The following is a 14898-nucleotide window of genomic DNA, read 5'->3' as shown; positions in this document are numbered from 1 at the left end:
GATCAGTTTAACATGAACACTTTGGATTGACTCACTCTTACCTGCCTTCCCATAGTAACACTGACTACGTTTACATGCAGCCAATAACCCGTTCAAAACCGGGATATTAGCAATAACCCGGTCGCGAACGGCCATGTAAACACCGGCAAAAACCCGAATATGCTCATATCCCGGATTTTAAAAACCGGGATATTATACCTGGGGTACCCCTTTTCTAACCCGAATTTTTGGTCATGTAAACGCGCATCGGCATATCCCCATAGTGATGTGTGTTCTGCGCATGTTCTATTCGCAAGGAATCTTGGTCTTTTGAGTAGAGAAACTTCTCGGCGCATACAAAAACCCGCGTGCAGTATACCGGAAGTAAACATGGCGAGACGCAGCACAGCATACTTTTGGAGCGAGGTCAGTAACGTTACCAGCACCAAAGCGCAAACAAAGGCGATCGCTATCTGCCCCGACCTGTTCATTATCCGCGTGCTGCTGTTGTTGTTGTCTTTGGATACAGGAAGAAGAATCGGAAATGACGCATATTGCGTCTTAAGGTTGTCCGTACGTCCAGACGCTAACCGCGCATCGCGTTTACATCGGGATATTGCAATTCCATGTATACAGGAGTAACTCTCTCTGCTCACGCATGTAAACGGGTTATCCCTAATGTTTCAGAAACCCGAATAGTGACCTTAACCCGACCATAACCCGAAATTTGGCTGCATGTAAACGTACTGATTGGTGTCCTTTAAAGCAGCAGTTGATTGCTGCACACTAAGCACCACTGATACCAGGTGGTCCACATTGGATCTGCTCATAATCAGCTACAGCACATTTGTCAAGGGGCTCTGCCTGTGCCACTGGCTGCTTAGGCTGAAACTGCTGAGGAAACTGTTGACTAGCTTGCCGTTGAACTGACTGAGGAAACCGTTGACCTGTTTGCTGTTGAACTGGCCAAGGAAACTTGACTAGCTTGCTGTTAAACTGACTGTTGAAACTGCTGAGGAATCTGTTGACTAGCTTGCTGTTGAACTGGCCGAGGAATCTGTTGACTAGCTTGCTGTTGAACTGGCCGAGGAAACTGTTGACTAGCTTGCTGTTGAACTAACTGAGGAAACTGTTGACTAGCTTGCTGTTGAACTGGCTGAATAAACGGTTGACTAGCTTGCTGTTGAACTGGCTGAGGAAACTGTTGACTAGCTTGCTGTTGAACTGGCCGAGGGAACTGTTGACTAGCTTGCTGTTGAACTAACTGAGGAAACTGTTGACTAGCTTGCTGTTGAACTGGCTGAATAAACGGTTGACTAGATTGCTGTTGAACTGGCTGAGGAAACTGTTGACTAGCTTGCTGTTGAACTAACTGAGGAAACTGATGAACTGGCTGAGGAAACCGCTGGTCAGTTTGCTGGAACAGAGTTTGAGGATTCTGGGGCAGATTACTCCACTGTGGAACAGCATGACAGAAAGCGCAGAACCAAACACAAAGTGCCAGAGACGGAAGAGCACACCAACTTCCTGCCATTATTCAACAACTAGTCACACTGTTGAGATGCTGCCCTTTGTTTTTTTGTACCCTACAGACTGTAGGTGTGTTCGACATCGGCTGCGGCTGGATGTAACTGATCGGCGAGAGTAGCCGCGTGCAGGCGGGGAGGAGCTGCAAACGGAGACGTGAAGTCGGACACTTTCGGACACTTTCGTGGTGTTTGTATACTCTAGCACAGCTGAAGTGAAATAAATGCAATATTTGCCAAATACACAGATGTTTCAGAGACGTTTTCATTCAATACTTTATGTACTGCTTCATACAGCGTTTGTTTGAACAAGAATAAAGTTCAACATAAGCCTACTACTATCAATGAAGTGGAATCAATGTTTTTTAATCAATTTTATTTTGATAAACATAACACAATACATCGCGACTACATGAAAAGAGTGTTCACTGTTATAAAAAAAAACTGATTTGTGAGCTTTAGTGGAACTAATGGTGTGAGAATAAACCGAATAAACACGAAACGCACGTGATCGTTGTCATGCGGAGAATCCGGCCAATCGTGGAACAGCTGTGTCGTCATCAGAGCTCGTGCAGCCCAGAGCAGCCGCTCTTCAGAAGCTGCGCTGGCTGAGTTCTACGGCTACTCTCGAATCGCTCTCGCGGTACTTTGATGGCATACGTCACAGTCACGTGGCGTTGGCGCTGTATCAAGTCGGACAAAATTTCTAACCGGCATGCACTGCTTCAAGTCTGCCGCCGATCGGTCTGCGCAGAGCTGCATGAAGTCGAACAAGCCTTGTGGCTAATTAATGATAATCCCTCCCTTTTCATTAACAGTCATGATTCTCCAGACTTGCATGGGTGGGAGTTTATGCAACTGCGTGATTCTATTGGTTCTTAAAACTTTTTTGTTTGTTTGTCCACCCTATGTGAACATACACAAAACCACAGGGGCTGCGTTCGAAACCGCATACATCCCTACTATATAGTTGGGAAGTAGGGATTGCCTACTCTTTTCCCCCTAAAAGAGTAGGCAAGCGAAAAAGTATGTACGAATCCTCTGTATTCATAAAAGAGTAGGCGAGAATTACCTGGGTGACGTACTAATTATCACGAGATTCGGACGTGCGTATACTTATAGTGCGTTCAAATATACTTTCCTACTATATAGTAGGCGAAAACAGTACGTGAAAGAAAAAGTTCGAAACATCAGTATTCATAAAAGAGTAGGCGAGAAGTTCCCGGATGGCTTACTGCCTCCGGCCAGGTTTTCGAGTGCTCATCCGATGGATACTTTTCTATCCCAGGAGGCCACGGGAGAGCATACGTCATTATTATCAACAATCGCGGAGATCAGCGACGCGGGTGTTTTCAAATGTGAGTAAACACTGTCCCTTGGGTTAAAATTGCATGTGTTGAACTACTGTAGAGTAAACTGCTGAATTGTTGAAGGTGTAAAGACGTTAGACAGTATAGTTGTGATTTTGCTGTAAAAACACGTTTTACTATGTATAGCTAACAGAGGAGCTCCCGTAAGCACACATAAGTTACGTCTCTAAAGTGGATTTACATAAACCATACATCTTAAAGACGCTTATTTTAAATGTCATCTGACAGGAAAATCTTCAATAAGTATTGCAGAAGAGCACATCACAACATGAAATAGACATCTGAGTGATGTATGTGTGCTATTGTGTAGAACAAATCTATAAAGTAACTAAACATAAGTTATCTATTTTATTTGTCCATTAGTACTGTTGATAAATTGAGGAACATTTATGTTGGATAAAAAGTTAAAACAACCTCAACATGTAAATGTAGTGTTGAGCTCATAAATCACAGAGGTTATGTGAATCTTGTCAGGATGTTACAAGGATAGATGAACAGATGTGTGTTTATCCGATGGAGAGTGGCTCATGAAGCTGGATGCTGCCATTAAAGGCTTTGAGTGAGTATACTACAGAAATTAATAACAACAACTATTTAAATATTAAGTTGTAGTTTATTTTAATTATTGTAATTTCAAACAGAGCTATTACAGCACTTTTCTTATTCTTGATTTCTGTGGATTTTCTGCACAGCTTTTGTGGTGGAGCAGGACCTGCAAGGAAAGATGATGGCGGCATTTGTGAAAAAAGCATTTTTGTCTTCTAAATAATACTGAAATCAAATGCTTCAAAAATCTAAATTACTGCTTTTGTGTTATGTTTGTTTGTACATTTTTGTAGGATCTGAAATGTCAGCAGACTGGTGTGAGCACTGACGATGAAGAGCACAGAGCTGAATCCTGGAAATGGTGCCATGGATGAGACCCTCCATCACTCCACCTGCCCTTATTGCCTCAGATTGTGAACCACAACACATCACGCAACAAACTCAGGCACGAAGGAACGGCTCACCTCTGGCGGTCAGCTGATTCATCAGAATAAAGCCGCAGAATGGGAACCGCTGTGTTGAGATGACAGTAGGATGTGGTTCAGCGCCTGTAGCGTACATACATGATTGTAGTTTGAATAAAGCTTTGTTTCATGGTTGACTTGTATACCCTTATGGAAAAAAATAGTTGTAAGTTGCTAATTCAAAGACATAAGAGTGTTGGGACAATGATATACTGTGCTCTTATTTGTATAAAATAAAATCGCGTATGCGAAGCTGGTGGAGGTGATGGAGCGCTCCATCTAGACCACTCCAGACCACATCTCGTCTGAATGGCAGGGCATACGCAGTGGCAGGTCAGGCTGGTGCTGCGCTGCACACGATGGCTGTGTTGCAGACGTACCAGGCTGACCTGCTGACGGACCTGGACCAGGGGCAGGGTTTAACCCCAGACGCGGTGGCTGAGTTGCACCACACCACAGGCCTGGCTCTCCGGGCCACCAAACAGACAGCAGCCGCGATTGTTGGCGGCCATGGTGGCCACGGAGAGGCATCTGTGTGTGAACCTGGCAGGCATCGGGGAGAAAGAGAAAACTTTTCTCCTCGATGCCCCGGTTTCGCCCTGGTGGTCGGAAAGTTCAGGGAGGCGAAGGCGCGCTCAGCGCCATATAGATCTCGTATACCGCGCCGGTCCAGGCCCACACCCAGACAGCCTGGGGGTCCTGGCCCGTCTCGTTCCGAGGATCGTAGACAGGGCCAGCGGGACTCAGTTGCCACTCGCGCCCCTCCTTCTGGCAGGAGTAGGTCATTGAGGCGGTGCGAGTCCAGGAGGAAGAGGCAGGGTGTCAGGGAAGTAGCTCAGGCCAGACGTGAGCGTCCAGGCATGAGCAGAGACAGGTGATTGCCTCCTTCCCTGTGCACACCCTTCTTTTCCTCTTTCCCCCTTAGTCCATAACATCAGGCCTTACGAGCCGGACCGATGATGATAATCTATTGCCTCAGACCTTTGTTGTGTGACCAACGAAAGACCAACCGCTGAGAACATCCCCTGTAGCCCCACAGTGCCGTTAGCAGAGTAGTTGGCAGGTGCTTCCTCAAGTTATGAAATGGCAAATGTAAATTATATAATTAATTTTTCATTTTCATTTTCATTTTGCACCAACGTTGCACAAATGTCATGGCAAATGTAAATTTAAATACAGAAATGCATACCCATTTTACATATTGCGTTGTCATTTTGAATATTACATTTCAAATTGAATATTGCTACCCATATGCTTCCATACTGAATAAAAGGCCCATTCGATGTGATTTTCTTACACTGCATTGCATTGGTATAACACCCACGGGCCACGGCTCATTTTACACCTGCCAACTAGTGGTCATAGAAAACTTTGCAGCATTCCACTGGATGCATTACTGCATAATCTGTTTTAAACAAGGGGGGGGGGGGGGGGGGGGGGGTGACACGTTTGGCATCATTATTCATATAGCCTGAAAGCTGTCTGACCTCATTGGAACTTTTTAAACCGTTCGCCAAACCAGATCATCCCGCCCCAAACTCACGCCATTGGTTGAGCGCTAGCTTAAATACTCTCTCGTCCTGAAGTATGATTTTCCAGTAGTTCATTGTATGATCGCAGGTGGAGAGGATGAATGCTCGAGTGTACTGCACTGTGTTGTTGTGTCTGGCTGGATGCTGGAGCTCAACGGAAGCTGCTCTAGGACGAAACTTCACAGGTGAGATCCATGTTCTTTAACTTCATTACGCAGCCTGAAGAAATCCATAAACCAGTGTAGTACAGGTGTCCAGATTAACTTTGTAAATATATACATTTTCATATTATCCGAGTCAGTCAGTAGAGAACTTTTATATTGAAAGGTCTGACGATAGTTTCACACATTATCTGTTTGCAGTGCGTATGCGGTGCCTTTTTTTCGTACACATGGAGCTTCGAGTCAAAGCTTTGATTTGAACAGGTTTTACACTGCCCGCGGATGTGGTCCGGCGATGCTTTCCAGCAGCGGTGCGAATACAACAGTGCAGCGATCGTTTCCGCACCGAGTCTGTTTGCTGTGCTGCACGCGCTGAATTAAAGTAACACGACATGAAAATGTATCTCGCCAACTACACAATAGGCTACTCGCCAATTATACTGCTATTTTTCACAATTATCTTTTTTTTTTAAGCCCGGAGTAAAGCAAAGAAAAGCAAAACTCTTACCATGAGTTGGATTTGATTTGTTTAATTATGCCATTGCCAGTCAGAAATTATTGGTCACATTTCCACTTTCTGACCAGTGCGAGCAAGGGCTATTTTTTTTAAACAGGCCAGCCTTGGCTAATGTAGCCTCTGACTGCTAAGCTTCGATGCCATGCATAATCAAATGGCGTAAACTGATATTTATCATTATTTCACATAGAAAAACATTGTGATCACATGGCTATGGCCACTTAAAAGAGCTTCATTTAAAGGTGTGTTTTTTTTGTCCAAAAGAGTGCACATTTAGAAAGGTCTTGATACATTCTCATGTTCATGCCTAATTTGAGGCATTTCATGCTGAAAATGTATGTTTTCTTTGCCTAATCTATTAATTATTGTTGTCTCCATCTGCTTTTCTGCTTGTTTTATTGTTATAACTAGCAGATTGTCTCTTGTCTGTCAACTGTTTGTATTTTGTGAAGGGTTCTTGAAAGGCGCTATAAAAAATGAGCATATTATTTTATTATTATTATTATTATTATTATTATTGAGGGAGGAAGAAAAGGTTCCCCTAACATTGTCGGGGAAGCAGACACACTTTCCGGAAGTGTGGTGTAGAAAAACGCATCTCTTTGACCTAGCATACACATAGCACATTATAAACTTCTATAATTCAATGTTAGGCTGCATAGATTAGGTCAGCCGTAACCGGGAACACTTCCCGTAAATCCTGGTGTACTCGTTAGAGGAGAGCGGTCTACTTAGGGTTTAGAGTATTTATTACACACATTATTTTCCCTCATGTCTAGTACAATTGTGTGGTTTTGTTTTATTAATACGGTGTATACTTTTGTCTTGATTTACCCCGAAAGAATGGAAGTGAAATGTGACAACATGCCCCATAGGTGGGGTACATTGTAACATGTGAGGGACACATTGTAACATCACCATATGACAGCTTAAAATGCTATCTGATCTAATAAAAAAAATATACAAGTCAAACCAAAATATAATTATTAACTTTTTTCATATAAAATAATGGCTATTTTTTAATAATTAAAAACAACAAACACACCGGAAAACACGGCTATACAGCATAGTTCAAAACAAAATAATGACTCTCAGTCTTTATTTACATGTTTCTCATGTTTTCTCAATAGAATTCATAAGAGTATAGAATATAATAGCATATTTCTTATAGGGGCACATTGTAACGCAGTGTTACAACATGCCCCAACTGCACAACTGGGGTTTAAACCCTGCTAGTGTCTTCTACTAGTTAGTGAAGCATTAAAGAACTATATCAACTGTTAAACAACAGATTGGAGATTAAAATATCAGAGTTGTCTAATTTTAAATAAACACAAATAATATACATTAACTTAAGTAAGAAATGTACTTTTGTTATGGTTAAAAATGTTCAGTGGTATCTTACAAAGATTTCTGAATTTTGGCGCAACATTTTTTTTTTCTCTATATAGTGAGATGGTCCTCACTGCAGAACATGAAATCCAGGGGGAGGAGGTGGATCCAGATCCAACTCCTCCCACCTTACAAATACCTAAACCTACCCATCTCCACCCCCTGATCCCTAACCTGCCCATCTCCACCCCCTGATCCCTAATCCTACCCATCTCCACCCCCTGATCCCTAACCCACCCCTAATCCTACCCATCTCCACCCCCTGATCCCTAACCCCACCCCTAATCCTACCCATCTCCACCCCTTAGATCTGGGTCCAACTCCGCCCCCTGGATCTCGTGTACTGCAATGAGGTGCTACTGGGCATGTGTGGAAGTATTTAAAACAAGGGTGTTACAACTAGCCCCGCGTTACGTTGTGCCCCGTGCTCCCCTACATCATAAGAAGAATGGCGTCTACGCTAATATTAGTCTGTTTATACCGAGGTTTACCGCAGTCCGCCGGATACAGGCTGTATCCAGATCTGATGAAGGACCTGCGCCTGGACACAACGATAACGCAGTCCTGAAGTGTCAACTAGTCTCTCCCCTGTGAAGGCCACCCTCCCTCTACCTCCGTACAGATAAAACGTTGTCAAAATAGTTCCGGTTCACATGGCTACTCGAAAGCGATAAATAATTCTGAGAATGAGCGGGCCGGAGCACGTTAAGGGTTTTCTGTTAGAACGGTTTTATGTAAGCGGCCCCTAAGTTAATAACTAATGATCTTTGCTATGGAAGTGAATCGATCAAAACTAACTTTAGCTGGACAATATCTTTATTCTAGAGCTGCTGTAAAGCCAAAACATCTGTTACTTTAATTTCCTATTATCACTGTAAAGCTGCTTTGAAACAGTCCATATTGTTAAGCACTATATAAATGAAGTTGACTTGACAGTGACGTCGCTGTCTATAAATTCCTTTAGAAAACAGCGTGTGGCGCACTTGAGCGTATTTTCAGACGTAAATCTAATTTGGAGTAGCTTCTTATGGGAGCGGCAGTGCAATACTTTGATAAAAAAAATAGATGTTACGTTGTATATTATGTTTCTAGTATTTTAGTTTTAATGAAAAACTGGGGGGACCCCAAGGTTATTTTTTGGGGGGGCCTCATGGGGGGGGGGGGTGGTCCCTTGATGCTTATGGGAGGTCTGGGACCCCCCCAGCCCCCCTCAATTCGAACACTGGTTTTAGATCAGAAATTGCTAGGCAGGTCTTGACTGCATTACGTACATGTCCATATCACTTCGCCAAATTATTTAAGTTATTTCAAAGGTCCTTATAGACTACAACAGCAAAAGAACCAAAAACCCCGGTAAAAAGACATTCAGCATTCAGTGATATGGCTTCTCTGTCATAACAGCAAACCCAGGAGTGTGTCCAAGCACAAGATATGAAGCAGAAGTGTGTACCTGGATACGTTTCGTTTCGTGTGTCAATGACAGTGACTGTGCCAACAATCAGAAATGCTGCAGCAATGGATGTGGACTTCAGTGTATGGCTCCAGTTACAGGTATTTTATTATATTATGTGCGGTCAATCGATAAAATAATTAATTGCACATTTTCTGTAATTAAGCGCAATTAATCGCACCTGACATTCAAGTACTTTTATATATTGTGATTTCACATTTAATCTCAAAATTAATGTAGAAACAACATAAAGACAGTGGCTGATATTTCAAATGTTTGTTTAATGGGATCTTTTTATGAAAGAAGGCATCACTGATACCAATACTGCTCCTGATGTCTCTATGAAATAGATTTTTTTCCTAATTCTAGTCATTAATTCTAGGCATTCAGCATTACAGTATAATTGAAAGCTATCAATTTTAACATTTATTAGGCTTTAAAAAATATAACTTATATTTTAAGTGAACTTAAAACAATCTTCACAAAAACTCATTATAATAAATGTCACATTTACCTGTGCTCTTCAATATATCAGGGCTCATTTTTTCTCTCTGTGATGTGTCTGTATAACAGTGAAGCCAGGAGTGTGTCCAAAGACAAACGGTGAAGAAATAAGGTGTATCAAGAAGGGTGAAGAGTTGTGTGCCGATGACAGTGAGTGTCCGAAAAAAGAGAAATGCTGCAGAACTGCATGCGGTGGAACTCAGTGTACGGCTCCAGTTACAGGTATTATATTATATTATATTATATTATATTATATCATATATCATATCATATCATATCATATTATATACTACGGGCAAGGGCTCCATTAAGAGTTTAAAGGGGGGTATGCAAGAAATAATTTTGGGCCCCTTCTTCCAGTTGAATGCGTTTTCAGGGAAACACACGGCTAAAGTAGTTCCAGGCAGGTCTTGACCACATTACATGTCCATAACACTTCGCCAAATGATTTCAGTTATTTCAAAGGTCCTTACAGACTACAACAGCAAAAGAACCAAAACCCCAGTGAAAAAATAATTCAGCATTCAGTGATATGGCTTCTCTGTCATGTGTCTGTATAACAGCAAACCCAGGAGTGTGTCCAAGCAGAAAATATAAACCAGCAATGTGTGCCCTGATACGTTTTGTGTCGTGTGCCGATGACAGTGACTGTGCCAACAATGAGAAATGCTGCAGCAATGGATGTGGACTTCAGTGTATGGCTCCAGTTACAGGTATTATTTTATTATATTATGTGCTGTCAATCGATAAATATTAACTAATCGCACCTGACATTCAAGTACTATATATTGTAATTTCACATTTAATATCAAAATTAATGTAGAAACAACATAAAGACAATAGCTGATATTTCAAATGTTTGTTTAATGGCATCTTTTTATGAAAGAAGGCATCACTGATACCAATACTGCTCCTGATGTCTCTATGAAATAGATTTTTTTCCTAATTCTAGTAAATAATTATAGGCATTCAGCATTACAGTATAATTGAAAGCAATCAATTTTAAAATTTATTAGGCTTTAAAAAATATAACAACTTATAATTTAAGTGAACTTAAAACAATCTTCACAAAAACCTATTATAATAAATGTCACATTTACCTGTGCTCTTCAATATATCAAGGCTCTTTTTTTTTTTTTTTTTTTGTCATGTGTCTGTATAACAGTGAAGCCAGGAGTGTGTCCAAAGACAAACGCTGAAGAAGTGATCTGTAAAAAGAAGGATGAAGAGTTGTGTGCCGATGACAGTGAGTGTCCGAAAAATCAGAAATGCTGCAGAACTGCATGCGGTGGAACTCAGTGTACGGCTCCAGTTACAGGTATTATATTATATTATATTATATTATATTATATTATATTATATTATATTATATTATATTATATTATATTATATTATATACTACGGGCAGGGGCCCCATTAAGAGTTTTAAGGGGGGTATGCAAGAAATAATTGTGGGTCCCTTCCAGTTGAATGCGTTTTCAGGGAAACACACGGCTAAAGTAGTTCCAGGCAGGTCTTGACCACATTAAGTACATGTCCATATCAATTCGCCAAATGATTTCAGTTATTTCAAAGGTTCTTACAACCTACAACAGCAAAAGAACCAAAACCCCAGTGAAAAAATCATTCAGCATTCAGTGATATGGCTTCTCTGTCATGTGTCTGTATAACAGTAAAGCCAGGAGTGTGTCCAAGCAGAACATATGAACCAGGAAAGTGTGCCCGGATACGTTTCGTGTCGTGTGCCGATGACAGTGACTGTGCCAACAATGAGAAATGCTGCAGCAATGGATGTGGACTTCAGTGTATGGCTCCAGTTACAGGTATTATTTTATTATATTATGTGCGGTCAATCGATAAATATTAACTAATCGCACCTGACATTCAAGTACTTCTATATATTGTAATTTCACATTTAATCTCAAAATTAATGTAGAAACAACACGAGGACAATAGCTGATATTTCAAATGTTTGTTTGATGGCATCTTTTTATGAAAGAAAGCATCACTGATACCAATACTGCCCCTGATGTCTCTTATGAAATAGATTTGTTTTTTCTTAATTTTAGCCATTAATTATAGCCATTAAACATTACAGTATAATTGAAAGCTATCAATTTCAACATTTATCAGGCTTTAAGAAAATTATTTAAGTGAACTTAAAGGAACACGCTGACTTTTTGGGACTTTAGCTTTTTCACTGTATCCCCCAGAGTTAGATAAGTCCATACATACCCTTCTCATCTCCGTGCGTGCTGTAACTCTGTCTGACGCACCCACCGCTAGCCTAGCCTAGCTTAGCACAAAGACTGGATGTAAATGGCTAGCATACTAATCCCAATAAGTGACAAAATAATGCAAACATTTTCCTATTTACATGTTGTGATTTGTATAGTCACAGGAGTGTACAAATAACAAGGTCATATGAGACACAGCCATCTTTTAACCATATAAATATTGGGAACTATATTCTCAGAAGGCGAAGCACTGCTACTTGGGCGGAGTGATTACCGCAGCACCTGAGACGCACCGTGATGAGGAGCAGAGAGTTCGTTCAAAGTTGAAGTAATAGAGTCAGCAATTACTAGATAGTTAAAGCATAGTTTACAATCATGGGTGTTCACTGTATTGTAAAGAGCTGCGACAATAAACAGGGGAGAGCAGGTAATACCATGATGTTTCATAGAATTCCAACCAAAAACGCATCCTGATTAATAAATATCACAGAACACGAATAAAGAATTATTATTACAGGAATCGATATATTTTAAATGCAATTACAGCTGAACCAAATGTATTCAACAACATATAATACAGTAATGTTAGATAATTGCATTACAATAGGCTAGAATAAGGGGAAAGTAATAGCACAAGGCATATTGTTTTTGCACAATGAACCCACAGACAGTAGCCTACCCTTACTGGACAAGGTCACTGTTTCTCAAAAAAAAAAAAACTGCCCCTCCCCCCTCCGATTCATTAGCAAGGTGAAGGCTACAGTCCTGAGTTTACCTCTAGCTCCGCTCATTTGTTACTAGGGCGATAGAGCGCGTTCGTGACAAAACAATACTAACATTATAGGGGATACATGGAGACCGGGAACAACTGCAATAGTAGTGACCACCCTATTCATATAATAGTGTCACTAAAGTTACATTAGATCTGGTTAATGGCACTGTTACAGTAGGCTAGTCATCTAAAAACATAACGGAACACTTACCGCAGCCGCAGGTGATCCACTTTGTCCTGTCTCTGCTATCGATGGGATGGCCGTATCCTTCAGCACACGTTTCATGGTCCGTGTGGCAAATTCCATTTTTACAAAATAGTCGTCCTCAGTGAAATGTACTGAGCAAACACGATGGTCCTTGATGATCTCTTCAGGTGTGTTTGGATCTAACGTTATATCCAGAGCAAGTAACTTAGCCATTGATTCATCAGATCAGCGTTTTTGGTTGGAATTCTATGAAACATCATGGTATTACCTGCTCTCCCCTGTTTATTGTCGCAGCTCTTTACAATACAGCGAACACCCATGATTGTAAACTATGCTTTTACTATCTAGTAATTGGTGACTCTATTACTTCAACTTTGAACGAACTCTCTGCTCCTCATCACGGTGCGTCTCAGGTGCTGCGGTAATCACTCCGCCCAAGTAGCAGTGCTTCGCCTTCTGAGAATATAGTTCCCAATATTTATACGGTTAAAAGATGGCTGTGTCTCATATGACCTTGTTATTTGTACACTCTGTGACTATACAAATCACAACATGTAAATAGGAAAATGTTTGCGTTATTTTGTCACTTATTGGGATTAGTATGCTAGCCATTTACATCCAGTCTTTGTGCTAAGCTAGGCTAGCGGTGTGTGCATCAGACAGTTACAGCACGCACGGAGATGAAAAAGGTATTTATGGACTTATCTAACTCTAGCTTATTCACCGTATCCCCCAAAGTCCCAAAAAGTCAGCGTGTTCCTTTAAACAATCTTCACATAAACCCATGATAATAAATGACATAACTTTTATTGCCAAAAGTATTGGGACACCCCTCCAAATCATTGAATTCCGGTGTTCTAATCACTCCCATGGCCACAGTTGTATAAAATCAAATGGACTGCATTTATATAGCGCTTTCACAGACCCAATGGCCACCAAAGCGCTTTACATATTGCCTCACATTCACCCATTCACTCACTCATTCATACACCGACGGCGGTGTCAGCCATGCAAGGCGCCATCCAGCTCGTCGGGAGCAGCTGGGGTTAGATGTCTTGCTCATGGACACCTCGACACTTGGTCAGGTGGAACCGGGGATTGAACCACCAACCTTCCGGTTTGTAGACAACCTACATGAGCCCGAGTCAAGCCCGAGTCAAGCCCGAGTCAAGCCCCAAGGCATGCAGACTGCTTCTACAAACATTTGTGAAAGAATGGGTCGCTCTCAGGAGCTCAGTGAATTCAAGTGTGGTACCGTGATAGGTTGCCACCTGTGCAATTAGTCCATTGTGGAATATTTAGTAGTGAGGAAATTTCACAAGTCAACTGTTAGTGGTATTATAACAAAGTGGAAGCAATTGGGAACAACAGGAACTCAGCCACGAAGTGGTTGGCAGTGTAAAATCACAGAGCGGGGTCAGCTGCGCACTGTGAGCCTCAGCATGCGAAGTTGCCAACTTTCTGCTGAGTCAATAGCTACAGACCTCCAATCTTCCTGTGGCCTTCAGATTAGCTCAAGAACAGTGCGTAGAGAGCTTCATGGAATGGGCCCTTCCTGTTCCAACATGACTGCGCACAAGTGCACAAAGCAAGGTCCATAAAGACCTGGATGAGCGAATTTAGTGTGGAGGAACTTAACTGGCCTGCACAGAGTCCTGACCTCTACCCGATAAAACACCTTTGGGATGAATTAGAGCGTAGACTGCGAGCCAGGCCTTCTCGTCCAACATCAGTGCCTGACATCACAAATGCGCTTCTAGAAGAATGGTCAAAATCCCATTAACACACTCCTAAACCTTGTGGGAAGCCTTCCCAGAAGAGTTGAAGCTGTTATAGCTGCAAAGGGTGGGCCAACTCCATATTTAGCCCTACGAATTAAGAATGGGATGTCAGTTTATGTGCATTAAAAGGCAGACGTCCCAAAACTTTTGGCAATATGGTGTATTTACCCGTGGCCTTCCTACCTGTCTAACAGGTCGAAAGATTTACTGAAATTTAATAAAGTTATCTGTTCAATATATCAGGGCTAAAAAAAAAGTCTCTGTCATGTGTCTTTATAACAGCAAAGCCAGGAGTGTGTCCAATCACAAACGATGGAACAATAATGTGTTTAATGAAGGGTGAAGAGTTGTGTGCCGGTGACAGTGAGTGTCCCAACAATCAGAAATGCTGCAGCACTATGTGTAATGGACTTGACTGTATGGATCCAGTTACAGGTATTCTATTGTATTATATAATAT

General features: G+C 41.6%; 1 protein-coding gene across 1 annotated transcript in view; it reads left to right on the top strand.

Moving 5' to 3' along the window:
- Positions 1-14898, top strand: part of LOC130076385 (papilin-like) — a 248654-nt gene that overhangs the window by 102674 nt on the left and 131082 nt on the right. Inside the window, exons 12-13 of the mRNA XM_056241461.1 lie at positions 8889-9038; positions 14722-14874. Of these exons, the coding sequence (XP_056097436.1) occupies positions 8889-9038; positions 14722-14874 (303 nt within the window). The remainder of the gene's footprint in view (positions 1-8888; positions 9039-14721; positions 14875-14898) is intronic.

This window comes from Rhinichthys klamathensis, unplaced genomic scaffold (assembly GCF_029890125.1).
Source record: "Rhinichthys klamathensis goyatoka isolate OS25496 unplaced genomic scaffold, OSU_Roscu_1.1 h1tg000645l_1, whole genome shotgun sequence".
In the NCBI taxonomy this organism is placed as follows: Eukaryota; Metazoa; Chordata; class Actinopteri; order Cypriniformes; family Leuciscidae; genus Rhinichthys; species Rhinichthys klamathensis.
The sequence above is the reverse complement of the archived record's forward strand: the minus strand, read 5'-3'. Positions and strand labels throughout refer to the sequence as shown.